The sequence below is a fragment of the Euprymna scolopes genome, chromosome 35 (genome assembly GCF_053919585.1).
Source record: "Euprymna scolopes isolate OS-2025 chromosome 35, ASM5391958v1, whole genome shotgun sequence".
NCBI classification, from domain to species: Eukaryota; Metazoa; Mollusca; class Cephalopoda; order Sepiida; family Sepiolidae; genus Euprymna; species Euprymna scolopes.
Window position 1 is genome coordinate 27,447,579 of NC_136516.1, and position 21,971 is coordinate 27,469,549.

The 21,971-nt window shown below is 31.7% G+C and overlaps 1 protein-coding gene across 1 annotated transcript in view; it reads right to left on the bottom strand.

Annotated features, from left to right (window-relative positions):
- Positions 1-4,016: 4,016 nt before the first annotated feature.
- Positions 4,017-21,971, bottom strand: part of LOC145259759 (poly(A) RNA polymerase, mitochondrial-like) — a 46,108-nt gene continuing 28,153 nt past the window's right edge. The window contains exons 5-8 of the mRNA XM_080117493.1: positions 21,217-21,428; positions 12,007-12,227; positions 8,628-8,690; positions 4,017-4,375 (exon numbers count right to left, since the gene is read on the bottom strand). Of these exons, the coding sequence (XP_079973619.1) occupies positions 4,056-4,375; positions 8,628-8,690; positions 12,007-12,227; positions 21,217-21,428 (816 nt within the window). The 3' untranslated portion in view covers positions 4,017-4,055. The remainder of the gene's footprint in view (positions 4,376-8,627; positions 8,691-12,006; positions 12,228-21,216; positions 21,429-21,971) is intronic.

Genomic DNA, 21,971 nt, shown 5'->3' on the forward strand with positions numbered 1-21,971 from the left:
AAATATTCCGAGCCCCACCCCCTTCCCAGTTCTTGCATGAAAAACATCTTAATCAAATTAGGAAATGGCTGTTGGATAATGCCAACAGTATGCCACAGGAAGAAGATGGAGTAATGGACACCATCTGCGAGGCGACTTCAATAAGTTTCCAGATGTTTTTCGTATGGACACATTTATTGATAGTATGCACATGAAACTCTAATCCCCTTCAGAGTAATCTCCTTCGGCTGCAATGCACTTGTACCGTTCCAACAATTTCTAGAAGGCCTCATGGAAATCCTCTCGTGTGACCATGTCAATGACTTTCGTCACAGCCTCTTTCATCTCTTTACTTGTATCATAATGATAGCCTCTAAGGTTTGCTTTGAACTTAGTAAATAACCAAAAGTCACAAGGAGCAAAGTCTGGACAATAGGGAGGGTGAGGAACTGTCTTAATGTTTTAATTGATCAAATAGTCTGTGACAAAGACGGAGTTGTGAACTGGTGCATCCGCGCAAATTTTCCACATTTTCAGTTCCTCATGAATAATTGTGTACAGTTTCCACACCGACATCAAACTGTGCACTTATTGTCTCTATAGACACACGACAGTTCTTATCCACGAAATTCTTTATTTGGCCAATCAACTCTGGTGTTCTGACTTTCTTACTCCTCCTACCCCTCACAGACTTCCTGCCTTCCTTGAATCTCTTCTGCCACTCAAAAACTGATGCTCGATTCATGCAAGATGGTCCAAAAGCAGTCTGAAGCATTTCTTAAGTTTCTGTGGTAGATCAGTTCAGCTCTGTACATTTTTTTGTCATTACGTTACTCTGATGACTTGCATTAGATGGAATCAGCCAGGGATGCATAGTCCGGACAGTAGCTGCTAATAACCAGCATCAAACGGACTTACAGACTTGCTCATCAGTCATGGTGGAGTGGTATTTGAACTTAATGATCTTCATGTGGGAAATGGCTGACTCACGTAAATAAGTGAAACCAAATAATGCAGTCAACAAGGTAGCACATTTACTGATGTTGGGGTCCTCTGTGAGTTCTAGAATTTTCCATGAGCTCCCCAGCAGCTAAATGTCAGCTTAGAGCATCAGAATCTCATCTCTCACTCCAGAAAAGTTCAGGTGAAACAGTATTGCAATTTCCGAAAGGGCAGCACACGAATATAGCGATTAGCTCGAGTGAAGCAATATCTTTAAAGCGTTTGTCGGACTCTAATGGACAACGGTCAATTTGTTTTATTTAGCATGCACTGTTAAGCTGCGAATACGACTGATCTTGTGTCTCCAGTTCTGCTGCGAAGTTGTGGAAGTTTGCCAGCATTAACTTTTTCTTTCAATATCATGCAATCTACCCACAATGTCTCTACACTCGTTCAGTCAATCGTGATCAACATAATGGGCACCCCTGATCTACATAATTCAATGACCTTATCATGATAAATCCTGAAGTAAATGATACTTAGACCCTTGCAGAGTTAAGATTGGGGGGGGGGGGGTTGTGGTGCCCACCCTACAGATAACAATGAAGTCTTCCACTTATTATAAAGACCAAGAGACAATGTCTCTCAATATGACACACATTTAGCAGTCGGATTGACATGTAACCACTTTTTTTTTTATTTGTTGTATTTTTATTTACACTAAAAACCGAGTTGTGTTTTTTTTTTTCCATTATTGGTTCACAACAATCGTGATGAAGGATGATCGAAGAACTCAAACTTTTGTCATTCATGAAAATTTAAAAAAAAAAAAAATTTTGAGGAATTTTTTTTCAACTTTGTTTTTTATTTTTGGAAGGCAGAAATTTTTTTTTCAACTTTGTTTTTTATTTTTGGAAGGCAGAAATTTTTTTTCAACTTTGTTTTTTATTTTTGGAAGGCAAAAATTTTTTTTCAACTTTTTTTTTTATTTTTGGAAGGCAGAAATTTTTTTTTCAACTTTTTTTTTATTTTTGGAAGGCAGAAATTTTTTTTTCAACTTTTTTTTATTTTTGGAAGGCAGAAATTTTTTTTTCAACTTTTTTTTATTTTTGGAAGGCAGAAATTTTTTTTCAACTTTTTTTTATTTTTGGAAGGCAAAAATTTTTTTTCAACTTTTTTTTATTTTTGGAAGGCAGAAATTTTTTTTTCAACTTTTTTTTATTTTTGGAAGGCAAAAATTTTTTTTTCAACTTGTTTTCTTTTTTTTGGAAGGCAAATCCATCAAACCATGTTACTCCTCACAACGATCAAGATAGTAAAAGCTCAGGTTTACATGTAACGTGGCACTATGGACATAGTTGCTGTAAACTCGGCCTGAATAACAAGAAAGAGTTAACAATAGGTTACGATGGGAAGGAAGTCAGAAGTTACATATGCCAAAATATTGTGAAAACAGCATTCACAGGTAACATGAATTGGAACAAATACATTGAAGACATTGCCAAGGTTGCTGCGAAGAATGTGGTTTCCTTTTACTATGTTAGAAAATCACTCACACCTGAGAATATCCTAAATCTTTAGAAAACCATATGCATGGAGTATTGTTGCCACATCTGAACGCGTGCATCTAACACTAGTCTTTCCCTTTTTACACAAGCTCCAAAAGAAAGTCTCAAATCTAATAGGTTACGCACTATCAATCAAGCTCTAATCCCTGTCCCATCACCGCAATGCTGCATTCAAGTACTTTTTTTTTTTACAAATACTTTAATGGAACTGTACTCTGGTGAACTTGCAGCACTTGTGCCCTCCCTGCATACATACTCCAGTCTAACTCAACAAGCAGCAAAATCCCACCCCTTCACTGTTGAGGTCCCTAGATGCCCAAAACCCTTCTTACTAATAGTTTCTTCCCTCTGACTGCTAAACTTTGGAATTCCTTCCCTGTTTTCTGCTTCCCTCACTGTACTAACATGGACAAATAGAACTGCACGCCTGTGGAACTGTCTTCCGTTTTCCTGCTTTCTAATTGACTACAATATGGTTGTCTTCAAGTCCAACGTAAATAAGTTCTTGATGATCCGTTCCACTTAAGTTAAATTCACCTTTACAATATAATAATTGTTACATTAATATGCGGATTGATGTGATGTCGGCTAACAATTACTATATTGTCCAATTGACTACTGTACACTCTTTAACCCTTATCCTTGAGTGGCCTCTGGGCCTTGATAAGTGGTGATGCCTATGTAAAAAAAAAAAAAAAAGATTTAACCGATAAACAAACTACTGGTCACATAACACAGAGATTAACAGGAAATAGTAATCATACACACCACGGATGGTTTATTAAGAGATTTTTTTTCGATAAATTTCATTTGTTATTTTGATTTCGATAAACTTCATTTGTTATTTTGATTTCGATAAACTTCATTTGTTATTTTGATTTCGATAAACTTCATTTGTTATTTTGATTTCGATAAACTTCATTTGTTATTTTGATTTCGATAAACTTCATTTGTTATTTTGATTTCGATAAACTTCATTTGTTATTTTGATTTCGATAAACTTCATTTGTTATTTTGATTTCGATAAATTTCATTTGTGATTTTGATATCGATAAATTTATTTTTATATACTTTCATAAAAATATATTTTATAAATTCCAATAAAAAGCTTATTTTTATAATTTCATAAACATATTTCTTATAAAATTTCAAATAAAATAAAAACTAATTTTTAAAAATTTTGTTATTAAAAGTGCAACTAAAAACTAATTGTGTTATTTTTATTTTTTTATAATTTTTTTAATTTTCATTGTATATTTTTGAATAATGTCATTTTTTATATTTTATTTCAATCAATCACTTCAAAATGGAAATACTGAAGAACAATAAAAGTGTTCCAGTAGCAGACACTACATGAGAAGTTAGGAAGTACATTAGCTGACTATAACTTGTTTGAGTCAATTGTAAATTGCGAATTTATTTATCAGTTGTTGCGACCTGACAGAGACTTTTATTCTTGTACCTCATCGAAAAAATCTATATTTTTTGTGCATGTATTGATTTTCACTCGACGAGACAAGACAAACATATATTTTATATTTTTATTTGAACTAAAATATTCTTCCATTATTTGTTTTTGTGAAATAATTCTTTTACATTGAAACGTTTTTTCAAGATGCGTTTTGAATCTTCATTCTGGAAGATGCTCAACAGCGAAGAGCCAGACGTGTTCAGCCTCCACACAGCACCTTTTATCGCATCACATAGTTTAATCAATTCACGGTCATTAACGTTCTTGCAAATGTTCAAATCACAGTCTAACGGGTTCTCAATGTACAAAGGAGAATAATCAGGTTTTTGAAAGCGGGTCCCATGAAGCGGTGAAAGAGCCGTTGACATAAAATCAAATTCAGAATAAAAATGGAAAAATTCTTCAAGTAAATCACCTGAAAATAAAATAAAAAAAAGATTTATTTATAAAAATTAGTTTCGGAAAATTTTATATTCACAACATTTTGGGTGATGTAATTTCCGACCTTCTGGTGTATCTTGTTGAATTCGAAGCATCTTTTATCGAACTCGCAAATCTGCACGGAATTTCAAATGGAACCCTTTATTTAATCCATGGGGGTAGCATACTCTCGTTCCGTCAGCCATGACTAGGTTGAAGTCCGAAGCAATTCTATTTTTAGTGTTGCCTAAAATTCCGTACAGATTTCGATAGAAAGATTCCAAAGTTTGACAAAATACATCTGCAGAAGGTTGGTTACACTGACTGCTATGAAAATAAAATTCAAAATGAGAACAATAGTTTGAAGAATCAAAATACGAATAATCAATCCTCGTCTCAAAAATTCAAAAACGTAAGAAAATATCCAGTTTTACCCCAATACTGAAAAAAATATAATGACAGAAAAACTTTGTGTACTTATCTATTAAGTAAAAAAAAAAGGGGGGGGGGCTGTATACTAAAATTTATGGAAATTCATCCAGTATTTCTAGTCAGTATTATTTTGATGACTGTGTGTGGAATTATCTCCCTTGGATGTTGACGTTAATGTAAGCAGAAAATGACAGAAGAAACATTTCGCCATTAAAATATTTTTTCTTGTTAAAAAAAAATTGATGCTTATTCAGATTGGCACTTATGGTGGCAATTAAAAGTAAAAAAAATATAGAACAGTTTGTATGATGTACATAACTTGTTACAGAACAAAAATGTCATATTAGTGGGGCAGGTTATCTCAATATTCCATAAGAATCTTTCACTTAGTGATACAAGCACCAAAATTGGCACAAATGACGTTCAGAACATACATTTTAAGAAAAGAATGCTAGCCATCAGAAAATTCAATATGACTGCCAGTTATCAAGATGGCTGCAGAAGCAAACCTGACAAATTTCAATTTTGATGCTTGTATCACCAAGTGAAAGATTGTTTCAGCAATCTGCCCCACAAAAATATCCCAAAAATTACTAATTAGTAATATTTTTGTTTTTTAGAAAATCAAATGATTTTTAGCGATTTTACTACTAAAGTGTATTGAACATAAGGCTGATTTTTTACCTTGATACTTTGATTTGAGTAATCTCCCCTTATTTATTTCATCAGATTTCATCATGCCTGATGAAAACACTGACTTGCTTAGTTATAAAATTTGATTTCCTTGAATAAAAAAAAAAACTACTTAATCAAATTACATCATTTTTGGAATATGACATTTTTGTTCTGTAACGAGTATGTACATCATACAGACTTTTTTGCATTTTTTTAATATTTTTAATGGCTGCCATAAGTACCAATTTAAATAAGCACCAAAAATACTTATGAATTTGTGTAATTTTTGGGGTACTGTCTTTTTTAAAATCTAATATGTAATTACTAGGGCTGTGACAACAGCATATTCTTTTCATTGTTTTGACTCTTGAGTATATATTCGTTGATATCTTATATGTTTTTATATAGACTAATGTGGTTCTCAGTTATTGATTGTGTCTTACTGTGTCGGATGTATACTTGAGAGTCAAAAGAGTGAAAAGAATATGCTGTTGTCACAGCCATAGTAATTACGTAATAAAATTTTGTCGCTTTTTTTATGAGCAGCTGTTAATTTTGGGATAAAACTGGAGAAGCGTTGAAAATCTTAAAATAAAATGTTTTGTTTATAAAAAATAATGATGAAAAAAATCATATCTTATTCTACAAATGAGTAAGACTGATGCATGCGCTGGGCAATACCAACTCACCTTGCTTATGGGCTAGGGGTTAGGTGGGGTGTTTAACATGAGTTTGGAAATAGATTAAATTGTTAAGAAAAGAATGAATATATATATTATTTAATTGGAATTCATTATTGAGATGTGTATTATTTATTAATTTTATTTATTGCGGACTATTATCCTCATCTTTCTTAGTTGTTGTTTCACAACGTTTCGACCAACTATTCCTCTGGCCTTCGTCAGGTGGTAACCGTGATGAGAAAGGAACTTCGAATCTCTTAACTGCATTCCCAGCAATTACTGCCTTCCATAGTTGTTGTTGTCTTACCACGTTTTGGCCAAGTAAGCTTCTGGACGGCTTTTGGGTAGGATTGAAACCGCTATCTTCAGACAATTCTCACCTGGAACCGTAAAGATTTAACATCTCTATCCACTTCACCAAAGGGTGATCAAGGTTGGATTTTTTTGGTCTTTGGGGCCCGTGGTGCAGTGGATAGAGACGTTGAATCTCTATGGTTTCAGGTGAGAATTGTCTGAAGATAGCGGTTTCAATCCTACCCAAAGCCGGACAGAGGATTACTTGGCCAAAACATGGTGAGACAACAACAACTATGGATGGCAGTAATTGCTAAGAATGCAGTTAGGAGATTTGGAGTTCCTATCTCATCGCGGTTACCACCTGACGAAGGCCAGAGGAATAGTTGGTCGAAACGTCGTGAAACAACAACTAAGAAAGATGAGGATAATAGTCCGCAATAAATAAATAAAAATGAATATGTTTTTATGACTGATATGGTAGACAAAATGTAATTTCTCAGCAAAGTAAAGTTGACGTTGGCGACAAGGAGTCTAGCTGAAAACCATGAAGATGTCGGCAGTACACCACATGTTTTATGTTAGTATCAGACCACCTTGTAGATGATAAGAATTAATTTGAAGGATGGAATGACCCCCGCCCGTGGCATAGTTGGTAACAAGATTTCTTTGAAAAATAATTGTGTTTGAGAGAGAGAAAGAAAAAAAGAATTAAAGAGAAAAATGGGTTTAAGAGAAAGAAAGGAAGAAAAGAGATTCAGAAGAAGAAAGAAAAGCAAAAAAAAAGACAATGGAAGGGAAAGAGTAATCTCAAAACGATAGAGGAGGAAATGTTAATCTCAAAGAGATGATGGTCGGAATTAGGGTTCCATAAAAAACAATTATGTTTGAAAAAGAAAAGATTTTGTTGCCGTTGAAGAGTACACAATCAAAAACATTTTAACAGAGCTCTTGCCCAAAAGCTAGATATCTCCCCGAAAAAGCTAGATATCTCCCCGAAAAAGCTAGATATCTCCTCGAAAAAGCTAGATATCTCCCCGAAAAAGCTAGATATCTCCCCGAAAAAGTTAAGTTGAAAAGCTCTTGCTCCTCTGACTGAGAATGTCTGAACGAATCTTTAGTAAAGTGGAAAAAAATCCTGCATCTTGAAACCGTTAAGAATCCAAAGAATAAACTTTACTTTTCACAAATTGTATCCTGAAATATCTTACGAATAATTATTCTCATTTATAAGAAAATGATTTCTAAGTTATTGAATTGCTTTGATTGAAAAGCCAGTTATTTGCAGCACCGGTATCACAACCAGCCATTCACCAAAATACCTACGAGAAGAACTCAAGCCACAGAAGCTGATGACGAACAGCCAGCCAGTGTACTAAAGGTATTGCCACATGGACTTAGGGTCATGTGTGTTTTATGCCACCTGAGCAGTTGGGCAGTAGTTCCAGTAACACGTAAGTGTCTGGTCACATTTTGAAGGGTCCATTAATAAACGGAGATAAAAGTATAGCCATGGGGACTTAGGGTTAGCCACTGCATTTAAGGATTGGAGACATCCTGGTTACACTAATTGGTCCTGTGAAGCAGGATTGGGCAAACAGACCTACCCACTAGATTATGTGTCCATGTGTTTTTGGGTCAACCCAGGGAACTATGGTACATTAAGGATAAAGGTTAACGAGATTTTCAATTGGATGATGGACAATATTATGGAGAGGATTGAAAATGAAATTTACAAAAAATATTTTCTGACATTATATTTGAAACCAACCAAGTTGTAAATCATAGGGAAGCAATTCCATGGTAACATGTTCCATAGATGAAAAGAAACTCTGATCATGGAATTTTAGTTTAATGTTAAGCATAGAGAAGAAAAATTAGAGATGGACCAGCAACATCTTTACCGTAAGAAAGAGGTCAGAAGAAATCATCTCTTAGATTGCAAATTCATTTTGTATGCTGTCAAGGTTAGAAAAAGTGCTTCAAGCGGCACTTCTATGGATGTGGCAACTATTTTATTCAAGGACATATCATATTCTTATACAGTATATATAATATTATTTCTGGAGAGTTAGAATGATTCAAAATATGAAGTTATGTTTTTTTTTTACTATAGATAATTTATATGCAAAATGAGATTTTATAAAAAAGCCTTCGACTTACCACTGCTGCTGCTTGTGTCATCTTTGTGCGTCAAAATTTCTTTCTGTACATTCGATTTGGATTCTGCAAATAAAAAAACAAAAATTTTATGAAATAAAAACTTCTTTTTTTTTTTTTGTTGCTTCAGTTTTAAGAATACTCAGAACTGACGCACGAATTATCCAAAAAGCATTTCACATAACAGAAGTGCCGTCTGGTGGCCTCGTCCGACAGGCACTTTCCGGCACCTTTTTTTTTTTTTTTTTTTTTTTACATGGGTGTCACCACTAATCAAGGCCCAGAGGCCACTCGAGGATAAGGGTTAATAGGTATACATTAGTCATTGTGATTTTAGTATAGTAAACAGTGGGAATTTTGTAACTTGGATTACTTAGGGGGACGATTTAATTAGAACTTGTTCACATTGGACTTTTTCTTTTTTTTTTTTTTTTCATAGGCATCAACACATTATCAAGGCAAAGAGGCCACTCAAGGATAAGGGTTAAAGTAGAAATTGGACAATATAATAATCATTAGTAATGAAACTTTGTTAAATTTGATAATTATATGGAACGGCTCATCAAGAACTTATTTACATTAGACTTGAAGACAACCATATTGTAGTCAGCCGGAAAGCAGGAAAACTGGTACACATACCCAAAAGCCATTTCATATAACAGAACTGAATGTCTAATTATCCAAATGTTTTCAGTCGTATTTACAATAATTCTCTGCAATTTGTAAACTATGTTCAACAATAATCAACCATGAGTTTTGGTCGTAACATCCTGAGTCATCATATTTCTGATGAGGGGATAATGATAGCTGTGTAAGAAGGGGAGGGGGGGGGGGGAGAGCAACCGAAGTTATCCTGAAAAATTTGTTCTGGCAAAAATTAACTTTACCAGGACTTAAGAAATTGCCTATCCTAAAACTTGATGTCCTAATAAAGGCAAAGCATCTTCGATAGTTTGCGTATGTTGAAAGAAGCAAAGGAATATAACAGTACTAGCAAGCTGCCTGGCGATGCCCGGTCGTTAAATATGCATAAATATTATATTTTAATTCATACAGAAACTGAGACATGTGCATGCTAATATTATGTTTTTTCTAAACAGTTCACTTCTTGTAAAAAAAAAAATACTTGAGCTGAGATCGAAACCAAAACCTAAAGACAGCAAGTACGATAACCATTAGTCCAGCATGACGCAATCTTTAACTAGTGCTTTCAAACTGCTTATTCTTAATATAATTAATCTGTAATGTGAACCATTCATGCATGCACATTCATGAAACAGCAAAATTAAAAATCCGACGACCTCCCACGTACCAATTTTTTTAATTTTGAACCCCTAGCAGCCCTTTTTTCCAGATGAAAACCGATTAAAAAGTTTTCCATATGTCTGAATATCCGATATATTAAATTTCAAGTCTGTAGATCAAAAATTGGTTGACTTTATAGGTTGAGTAGTGTCCACACACATTCTCAATTTTTATTTTTTATAGATATATAGATTTACAAAAAACTAAGATTTTACAGCAAAAAGAAAACCAAGCACTCTAACAAGATATAGAAAGAAACCATAAATGACTTAGCATAAGGGCAGCCAGACAATATCAAATCTCTTATCAAAGGCAACATAAATCTGGAAATATGGATAGGGAAGTAGGAGTTGATTTCTCTTTTGAAATTGATATCAAGGGTTCTTTTCACTCTAACAGTTGAAATGGAACACATACATCAAATGCGTTGGCACGATTGCTGAATAGTTAGATCACTCTACTACTCCAGTCTGTCACTGCTGATGCAGTCGTCTATATGTATAAGAGCCAGGTAAGTCCTAAAATCGAGTACTGTTGCCACATCTTGGAAAGAGCTGCTTGGCGTGACCTATCCTGCTTTGATAGAGTGCAAAACTGGCTTCGAAACCTAGTAGGTAATGCCTTTTTTTCTTCTCTGCAACCTCTTTTCCACAGAAAAGACGTTGCGAGCCTGTTTCTGCTCTATCATTATTTTCATTGCAAGTGCTCGACTGAACACCAATCTATGGTCCCCCTTGCCAAACTTTCACAAAAAAAAAAAACACTTGACTAGCTACAACCACTATAAATGATTTTCCCAGATCTATCTGTGCCTAAATCTAAATGCAGATTCCAAGAACAAAGCTTCTTTCCAGAACTGCTAGCCTTTGGAATACTGTTCCGCTTCCTGGTTGAATACAACACGGTAACCTTCAAATCCAATGTAAACAAGTTCTTGTTGAGCCGTTCCCATAATTAATCAAATTCTACCCAGTTTACATCATTAATGATTACTACACTGCCACCTTACATTCAATAACCTAATCCTCGAGTAGCCTTTGGGTCTTGATAAGTGGTGACTCCCAAGTAAAAAAAAAAGTTGGGCAGTGGCAGAATTTATCTTAAATGAAAATCTTTGCTTCTAGGCATTGAAAAACAAAATAATTTCTTATTGTCAATATATATATATATATATATATATATATATATATATAATATAAAGCTGAATGTGTGTGTGTGTGTGTCTGGTCACGAATAGGCTCCTAAATGGTTGACTATTTTAAAAGATTGAATACATATAATGATAGAAGATGTATCGAGACACAGGAATGGGTATGTTTGATCTGGCAGAACGGTCGTTCATTAAAATTGTGGGGGTCTGCATTCGCGCCTGGTCCACAAAGTATGGAAATAAAAGATTTAAAAAAAACGATTACAAGTTTTTTTGATATAGATGTACATAAGAATACTTTGATAAGTATGTTTTAACTTAAATAGGGATGGTATAATAAAATTGTGGGGTCTGCGTTCGCACCTGGCCTCCATAGAATTGAAATAGGCACAAACTTTAATAAAGACTTTTCATATCTATCTGTGTAAGTATACTTTGATAATTATGTTTCAGTTTGAAGAAATATGGTATAATAAAATTATGGGGTGTTCGTTCACACCTCCATAGAATGGAAATATGTCAAAGTTTAACAAGTTTTTTTTATATAGATCCACAGAATATTGTGATAAGTGTTTCAGTGTAAACAGGTATGGTATAATTAATTATGGGGTTTATATATTTTATTTTTAATTTCATATTTTGCTTTGGTTTTGATACCTGCGAATTCGAAGCTATCTCTTTACAACCCTTCCTTTTCATAACCTATCATACTTTCATAAATCAGAGTCCATTTTCTGTAGGCTGTTTTTGAACCCAGTCAATGACAGGTACTTTTGCTAGTATATATATATATATATATATATATATATATATATATATATATATATGCATATATAAAACTTTATTAAACATTACAAAATCACAGAAGCATTCACTTAATTCATTTTCATATAGTTTTATTGCTACGTCTTGCTTTGTTATACCTACCTGTGAGTAAATCTTTCAGCGGGGGAAGGATGGGTTGCGATCTCAACTGTAAGAAGCAGATGACCATAAACGAATACATGAAGTTACTCAACCACGGACCCGGATGTTTATGGCTTAAGAAATTTACTTTGGCCCAATGACGAATGGTAAAGATCAACGGTCGAATACGTGGATCCGTCTCTCCAAGAATATAGATTAATTTTGACATGGTTAAAGCGGAACTGAAACATAAGAAAAATAAAGCATTTGTTTTATGAAAGTTGATTTTGAAGTAGATTTGGAATCAAGAGGGGATAAATCGATCAAATAATAAAAAAAATCATGTCAGCAAAGAAACAACGATTCAGACAGTTCTAGGGAAAAAAAAATTTCATATCTTATATACATTTTTAAGCAATAAATGGAAATTTATAGGTATTACAACATAAATCCAACAAGTTTTAATTATTGAGTTATCTCCCTTGTTTTTTTTTTGTTTTTTTAAAAGATTGTTTTCAAAATGGCTGACTAGACAGCCGCTCATCTGTTATTTATAAAATTTGATTTTCTAATTAAAAATTAAAACTAACTGATCAGTTTCTGTGACTTTTGGAATATGATATTTTTGTTTTGTAGTTGTTACGTACATCGAACAGATTTTTATTTATTTTCTGTTTTTCTAATATGGGGGGGGGGTTCTAGACAAGAAGTAACTATAAAATTCATTGCAATCATCTATAATATAAATCTCAGCCGTCTGTGTGTGCGTTTGTATATCTGCTAAATACTGTGGTCATTTGCATCAAACCTGGTATTGTTAGAAAAAGCAATCTCTTGGATACTTAATATCAAAAAATTAGAAAAAAAAATCAATTATTTCATGTAAAAATGTTGTTTTGTTTGAAGGGGGTGGTCAGGTAAAAGTTCTTGCTTTTGACGCTGTTTGTAAATTGCACATACATGAATGGTCAATTTGTTGTTTTATTTTAAAAAGCTAAATTTGCAACGTCAAGGGGGGATAAATTGATCAAAAGAAAAAAATCATGTCAGCAAAGAAACAACGATTCAGACAGTTCTAGTAAAAAAAAAATTTCATATCTTATATACAGGGTAATAAAAAAAAAAAAAAAAAAACAGAATGTATAATTTTTTTCATATCTTAATAACTTTTTTCTTTCAGAAGTACACAAAATACTGGAAAAATTTTCTCCCCCAACATATGGTCAATCAAAAAAATAAAAATAAATAAAAAACGTTTTTCATGGAAGCTTATTTTGCCAACAAATTATACAATGTAATGCAAGCCAATTTTCGGAGAAAGATTCTACGTCCCTATGTGGTATCAAAAAAAGCAAAAACTGTAAACTTTTAAAATATAGATGTTTTCTTTTCTTAATAAGAAGTGCACAAAATATTTAGAAAATATTCTTCCACTTTTTAGAATATAATAGTCAACCTTGTGCACAGCACATGATAAAAATATCTTTCCCCAAGATGCTATAGTCAATCAAGGAAAAACTTTTATAGGGGGGAGGGGGGGGTTATTTTACTAACAAATTAAGTCAAATTTCGGAGAAAGTTTGAATGTTTCTACGCACCATCAAAAAAAAAAAAAAAATTTTTTTTAACTTCGTTGAGAAATTGCGAAACTGAAAAATCAGGCCTTTATTCGAGTTAGAGAGTAAGTGCTAGTGTTACATATATAAATGAGTTTGTGATCATCAGTTTTTGGTCATATCAACGAAAAGTTATTTTTGTTTTCAATGAATACTAAATGACACTTTTTACGATTACGAAATATGGCCTTTTTTCATTTTCCATTCATTAAAATACAAGTGACAATCACAGATCAGAACGCGGTGAGATTAGGATGGAGGTGGGTTGCAGAATTCTCTCACCTCTCTTCTCTGTCTGTCTGTCTGTCTCTGTGCCTCTGACTATGTTGCTTGTCCTTTTATATTGTCAAATGACCTCATAACCTTCTTTTTTGCATAACCTTTATTTGTTTACAGCTGGTTTTGTTCTTTTTTTTTTTTTTTTTTTTACATAGGCATCACCACATTATCAAGGCCAAGAGGTCACTCAAGGATAAGGGTTAAAGAGTGTACAGTAGAAATTGGACAATATAGTAATCATTAGTAATGAAAATTTGATAACTTATATGGAATGGCTCATCAAGAACTTATTTACGCTAGACTTGAAGACAACCATATTGTAGTCAGCCGGAAAGCAGGAAAACGGAAGACAATTCCACAGGCGTGCAGTTCTAAGAAAGAAGCTTTGTTCATGGAATCTACGTTTAGGTTTAGGCACAGATAAAGAGTGGGGGGAATTATTGATAGTGTTTACAGCTAGACGAGTGTTTCTTGTGAAAGTTTGGCGAGGGGGGACCATAGATTGAAGCTCAGTCGAACACTTTCCATGAAAATAACGATACATCAGAGACAAACTCGCAACATCTCTTCTGTGAGATAGAGGTTGCAAGGAAGAGAAAAGGACATCTCCTACGAGGCTACAAAGTCTATTTTGAACTCTATCTGATCAACTTTTATATGGATCAGAGTTTCTGTGGCGATTGACATCATTATGACGCATTTTTCCAGTGATCCTGGCTGATCCAGACACCATGATTAACATATAATATCGGTCAGCTTTTTCACAGGGATTATGACATCATTGTGTCCTGGTGGTTCCAGGCCCACCTTGCTCTCTCTAACACTAGCACAGAACATTGGTGCTGTATGGGAGTTGGTGAGGCAGAACCACAAGAAATCACTTTGATGACACAAATTTTATTTTATTCGTATCCTTACAAGATTCAAAGAAATCGCTTTGACGACGTAGTTAAAAGCATCATTTCGGATGAAATTAGATAAATTTTATTTTTATTCCATTTTCACCCCAAACAAAGCACATATTGTTTAGATGTACGACCGTCGAGGACAACCTGGATTCTTCACTTATTTAAGAAAGATTTAACTATGTTAAGTATTCGTCCAGTAGCTTTATTTTATTTTTAGCATCATTTTGTATGAAATTAACGTTTTTATTTTATTTTTAGACCACAATTTTTATTCGCATCAGAAAACAGACATATTGCCACCACCTCACAATGTAACGACCAGTCAAATTCTTATCTTGACATTATGTCTCCATCGTGTGAACTATTCAGAGAAAGTTGATAACTTTTAAACTATTTATACCTATGCAGAATATGGACTGTGCTAAAATAATATTTAGAAATCTATTCTTAACATAGGGAGAGAACATTTTAACTATTCTGTATTTTCACCTACTAGTTTTATAAATAAAAAAATAAATAAAAATTGAATGTCGAGAATCTTTGCGTTGTCTTTTTACATCAAGCCTTTAATTGTATCCTTACAAGATCTAAATAAAGCAAAAAATTATGTATGCAGACATGGAAAAAACGTGTAAGAATGTATTATATATAACGAGCGGGGGTACCCGCCATTTGGGGGGGGGGGGGTAAAGAACAAAAAGGAAACTTAACCCTGTTTAAATATAAAAAAAAATAGGGTGAGGTGACAGGTAGGCTGGAACCCGGAGCCTTGAGGCCCATAAGCCGAGCCTGAACACCTGCGCTATGTCGACATTAGCAATGTAAGAGCGATTAAAAAGTGAATGTCAAACATCCGCAGTTTTTAATGAGGTCAACTCGTTTACTGCAGGATAGTTGACTGCGACGTTTACATCCGGTTCGAATCATACTGAAAAGTGAAAGAAACATGTGACGATCGAAAAATGTTGAATATTTAACTTCTGAAAGTCGGGCAAATTAAATAGATGGGCAACCCCCATTGTTAACTCGTACATATTATGATTTAGACGCGATATAAAAAGTTTTAAAAAGGAGTGACCCCGGCAAGAAGGCGTCGGAAAAAAAACCTTTCGCGGACATACAGAAAAAGCGAACACACATACATACATTTTCACTTTTATATTTATAGATTAATTTTTTTTTTTTCTGGACCTATGGCACAGTGGACCTATGGCACAGTGGACAGATGTGTTGAATCTTTACAGTTTCAAGTGAGCATTGTCTGAAGATAGCGTTTTCAATCCAACAAAACCAGTCAAAAGATTAGTTGGCCAATACATGGTAAGACAACAACAACTATATGTAAGGCAGTAATTACTGAGGATACAGTTAGGAGACTCAACATTCCTATCCCGTTGCGGTTAACCACCTGAAGAAGGCCAGAGGAGTAGTGTGGTGAAACAACAACAAATATGAAAATGAGGATGACAGTGCGCAAATAAATGAATAAATAAATGAATAAATAAATGAATGAATAAACGAATAAATAAATGAATGAATAAACGAATAAATAAATGAATGAATAAATGAATGAATAAATAAATGAATAAATGAATGAATAAATAAATGAATAAATGAATGAATAAATAAATAAATAAATGAATAAATAAATAAATGAATAAATAAATAAATGAATAAATAAATAAATGAATAAATAAATAAATGAATAAATAAATAAATGAATACATAAATGAATGAATAAATAAATGAATGAATAAATAAATGAATGAATAAATAAATGAATGAATAAATAAATGAATAAATAAATAAATGAATAAATACATAAATAAATGAATGAATAAATAAATAAATGAATAAATAAATAAATAAATGAATAAATAAATAATTGAATGAATAAATAAATAGATGAATGAATGAATACATAAATAAATAAATGAATAAATAAATAAATGAATAAATAAATAAATGAATGAATAAATGAATGAATGAATAAATAAATGAATAAATAAATGAATGAATAAATAAATGAATGAATAAATGAATGAATAAATGAATGAATAAATAAATGAATGAATGAATAAATAAATGAATAAATAAATAAATGAATAAATAAATGAATAAATGAATGAATAAATAAATAAATGAAAGAATAAATAAATGAATAAATAAATAAATGAATAAATAAATAAATGAATGAATAAATAAATGAATGAATAAATAAATGAATAAATAAATAAATGAATGAATAAATAAATGAATAAATAAATAAATGAATAAATGAATAAATAAATGAATAAATAAATAAATGAATAAATAAATAAATGAATGAATAAATGAATGAATAAATAAATGAATGAATAAATAAATGAATGAATAAATAAATGAATGAATAAATAAATAAATGAATAAATAAATGAATAAATAAATAAATAAATGAATAAATGAATAAATAAATGAATGAATAAATAAATAAATGAATGAATAAATAAATAAATAAATGAATAAATAAATAAATGAATGAATAAATAAATAAATAAATGAATAAATAAATAAATGAATAAATGAATGAATAAATAAATGAATAAATAAATAAATAAATAAATGAATGAATAAATAAATGAATAAATAAATAAATGAATAAATAAATAAATGAATAAATAAATAAATGAATAAATAAATGAATGAATGAATGAATAAATAAATGAATAAATAAATGAATGAATAAATAAATGAATGAATAAATAAATAAATGAATAAGTAAATAAATGAATAAATGAATGAATAAATAAATAAATGAATGAATAAATAAATGAATGAATAAATGAATGAATAAATAAATGAATAAATAAATGAATGAATGAATAAATAAATGAATAAATAAATAAATGAATGAATGAATAAATGAATGAATAAATAAATAAATGAATAAATAAATAAATAAATGAATAAATAAATAAATGAATGAATAAATAAATGAATAAATAAATGAATGAATGAATAAATAAATAAATAAATAAATAAATGCTTAAGAATATGTTGTTTTGTGACATTAGTGAAACTAATCCAAACTTTTATCCGTGGGAATACCTCAATACTGAAACAACTAGTGAAATAATACCTCAATACTGAAACAACTAATGAAATAATACCTCAATACTGAAACAACTAGTGAAATAATACCTCAATACTGAAACAACCAGTGAAATAATACCTCAATACTGAAACAACCAGTGTAATGATACCTCAATACTGAAACAACTAGTGAAATAATACCTCAATACAGAAACAACTAGTGAAATAATACCTCAATACTGAAACAACCAGTGAAATAATACCTCAATACTGAAACAACTAGTGAAATAATACCTCAATACTGAAACAACTAGTGAAATAATATCTCAATACTGAAACAACCAGTGAAATAATACCTCAATACTGAAACTAGTGAAATAATACCTCAATACTGAAACAACCAGTGAAATAATACCTCAATACTGAAACAACCAGTGAAATAATACCTCAATACTGAAACAACTAGTGAAATAATACCTCAATACTGAAACAACTAGTGAAATAATACCTCAATACTGAAACAACTAGTGAAATAATACCTCAATACTGAAACAACCAGTGAAATAATACCTCAATACTGAAACAACCAGTGAAATAATACCTCAATACTGAAACAACCAGTGAAATAATACCTCAATACTGAAACAACCAGTGAAATAATACCTCAATACTGAAACAACTAGTGAAATAATACCTCAATACTGAAACAACCAGTGAAATAATACCTCAATACTGAAACAACTAGTGAAATAATACCTCAATACTGAAACAACTAGTGAAATAATACCTCAATACTGAAACAACTAGTGAAATAATACCTCAATACTGAAACAACCAGTGAAATAATACCTCAATACTGAAACAACCAGTGAAATAATACCTCAATACTGAAACAACCAGTGATATATACCTCAATACTGAAACAACTAGTGAAATAATACCTCAATACTGAAACAACTAGTGAAATAATACCTCAATACTGAAACAACTAGTGAAATAATACCTCAATACTGAAACAACTAGTGAAATATACCTCAATACTGAAACAACCAGTGAAATAATACCTCAATACTGTAACAACTAGTGAAATAATACCTCAATACTGAAACAACTAGTGAAATATACCTCAATACTGAAACAACCAGTGAAATAATACCTCAATACTGAAACAACTAGTGAAATAATACCTCAATACTGAAACAACTAGTGAAATAATACCTCAATACTGAAACAACTAGTGAAATAATACCTCAATACTGAAACAACTAGTGAAATAATACCTCAATACTGAAACAACCAGTGAAATAATACCTCAATACTGAAACAACTAGTGAAATAATTCCTCAATACTGAAACAACCAGTGAAATAATACCTCAATACTGAAACAACTAGTGAAATAATACCTCAATACTGAAACAACTAGTGAAATATACCTCAATACTGAAACAACCAGTGAAATAATACCTCAATACTGAAACAACTAGTGAAATAATACATCAATACTGAAACAACTAGTGAAATAATACCTCAATACTGAAACAACTAGTGAAATAATACCTCAATACTGAAACAACTAGTGAAATAATACCTCAATACTGAAACAACTAGTGAAATAATACCTCAATACTGAAACAACCAGTGAAATAATACATCAATACTGAAACAACTAGTGAAATAAAGACAGCAATTAAAAATCAGAGCAATTCCAAATTAAGAATGCATTTGAGTGAATGCGAATTTCACGCAACTCGTACAATTTTGCCTTCAACACCACTGTGCCCATTCGAACCAAGTTTTCAACAGGAAATTACTTTTATGCAAAGCAATCAAAATAACTGAAAGTTAGTGCTTCTATATTTAAGTAACGAAAAAATATTGAATTTCAAGTAAAACAAGTGGTACTTATGTAATTGTCATGTCGCAAATAGTAATATATTAAAAAATCACGGAAAACGATAAGGCAGGAAAATAATTGCTAACGAAAAACAGTTTTCGATAAAGTTTAGATGAGAAATAAAATTTGTCTGACATTTTGAATTGCGTTCCTCACATGACGTAAGCAACAGAATTTAATTATCTCCCCTGTTAGTTTATCTTTTTTTTTTTCTTTTTTCTTTTTTTTTTTTTTTACAAAGGAGTCAACACTTATCAAGGCCCGGGTGCCACTCGAGGATAAGGGTTAATGGGTATACATTGTCAATGGGATTATAGTGTAGTAATCATAAGTAGTGGAAATTTAGGGGGACGGTTCATCAAGAACTTGTTTACATTGGACTTGAAGACAAATTGTAGTCAGCTGGAAAGCAGGGAAACGGAAGAGAGTTCTTTTTTTTTTTTTTAGTAACCCTAACATAATGATTTTGCTTCATTTCCCACATTTCTTTTTTCATTAACTATTTTTCTACCTTATCGTTTTTTCATCATTTTTGGATATGTTACTAATTGAGACTTGATAATTACGTAGATACCAGTTGTTTCACTTGAAATTTAATTTTTACTGTTATTATAATATAGAAGTGCCCTGAAACTTTGAAGAATAGTCATACTCGAATCTAAAATGTTTCTTGGAATTTTATAAATGTTGATGAAATTGAATATTTATATGGGCTCTGTTTGTTTTATTGGGTGGAGATTGCATATAAAAGAGGAAGTTTGTTTATTCTGATTATCTTTACAATTGAGGTTTCCTTTTCACTTCCTGTTGCTCCCTTGTTTTGAATTGATATTTTTTTTCGGTATCTTTTGTTTATTAAATTGTTAGATGAAAGTACAGAATAGGTAAAGGATGTTAAGAAATTTTTTCTAAATAATAATAATATTTAGAAAAAAAAAAAAATCCTTAACATGAGGAGGGACAACTGGAAGTGAAGTTAACCTTTGTTCGCTAAAAAAAGAAAGAATATGATTGCATTAAACAGTAAATAAGATGTAACATGAATTGGAACCAATATGTAGATGTTGCCAAGTCTGCTGCAAAGAAGGTAGGCTCCCTCTACCGAGCTTAAAATCTTCTTGCACCTAAAAGGAACTTTGTCCGTGTGTGTGTGTGTGTTTGTTAGTTTGTTTCCTATGAACTTGGAAATGGCTGGGCCAACTTTTTTGAAATTTCACACGAAAGTACTTGATCTGTCTGGGAGTGTTCTTATGTAAGTTTTGTATCGACAGAAACATTCCCGAGTTTGACAAAATACACCTGAAAAAGATTTGAGGTTACGTCGGCGGAAAGATTGTGAAAATGACACTCAAAATGAGAATAGTAGTCCAAAGAAAACAGTAGTCCAAAGAATCCAAATAATACGAATAACCAATCCTCATCTCAAAAATTTAGAAATGTGAAAAAGAAATATGTTCTTACTCGTTTTGTAATGATAGGTCGCAGTCAACCCCACAGGATTCGTGCTGGAATTTGATGATCGGAACACGAGCATTCAATACTGGCATCACCCCAATGCAAGACGGGATGAAATTTTCAATCATTTTTGCAAAGACGTGTAAATGGCGCTGAGAGAAACTGCGGTCATCTTCCTGTTTTCGTTTTGTCAAAAATTTTAAAGTTGGCTTTTTTACCTGGAAAAAAAAAAAAGAAATTGTTTTCAATCTTTAAAATTCAAGAGAAACAATCGAGTTTTTATCCATAATTCTCCTGCTATTAAAAAAATAAAAATAAATACAAATCTGGATAATGTATATACCCATGATAAAACACAAATATCGTATTCCAAAAATTATGTGAATTGATAAGAAAATCATTTTTAAGCAATAAATGGAAATTTATAGGTATTACAACATAAATCCAACAAGTTTTAATTATTGAGTTATCTCCCTTGTTTTTTTTGTTTTTTTTTTAAAAGATTGTTTTCAAAATGGCTGACTAGACAGCCGCTCATCTGTTATTTATAAAATTTGATTTTCTAATTAAAAATTAAAACTAACTGATCAGTTTCTGTGACTTTTGGAATATGATATTTTTGTTTTGTAGTTGTTACGTACATCGAACAGATTTTTATTTATTTTCTGTTTTTCTAATATGGGGGGGGGTTCTAGACAAGAAGTAACTATAAAATTCATTGCAATCATCTATAATATAAATCTCAGCCGTCTGTGTGTGCG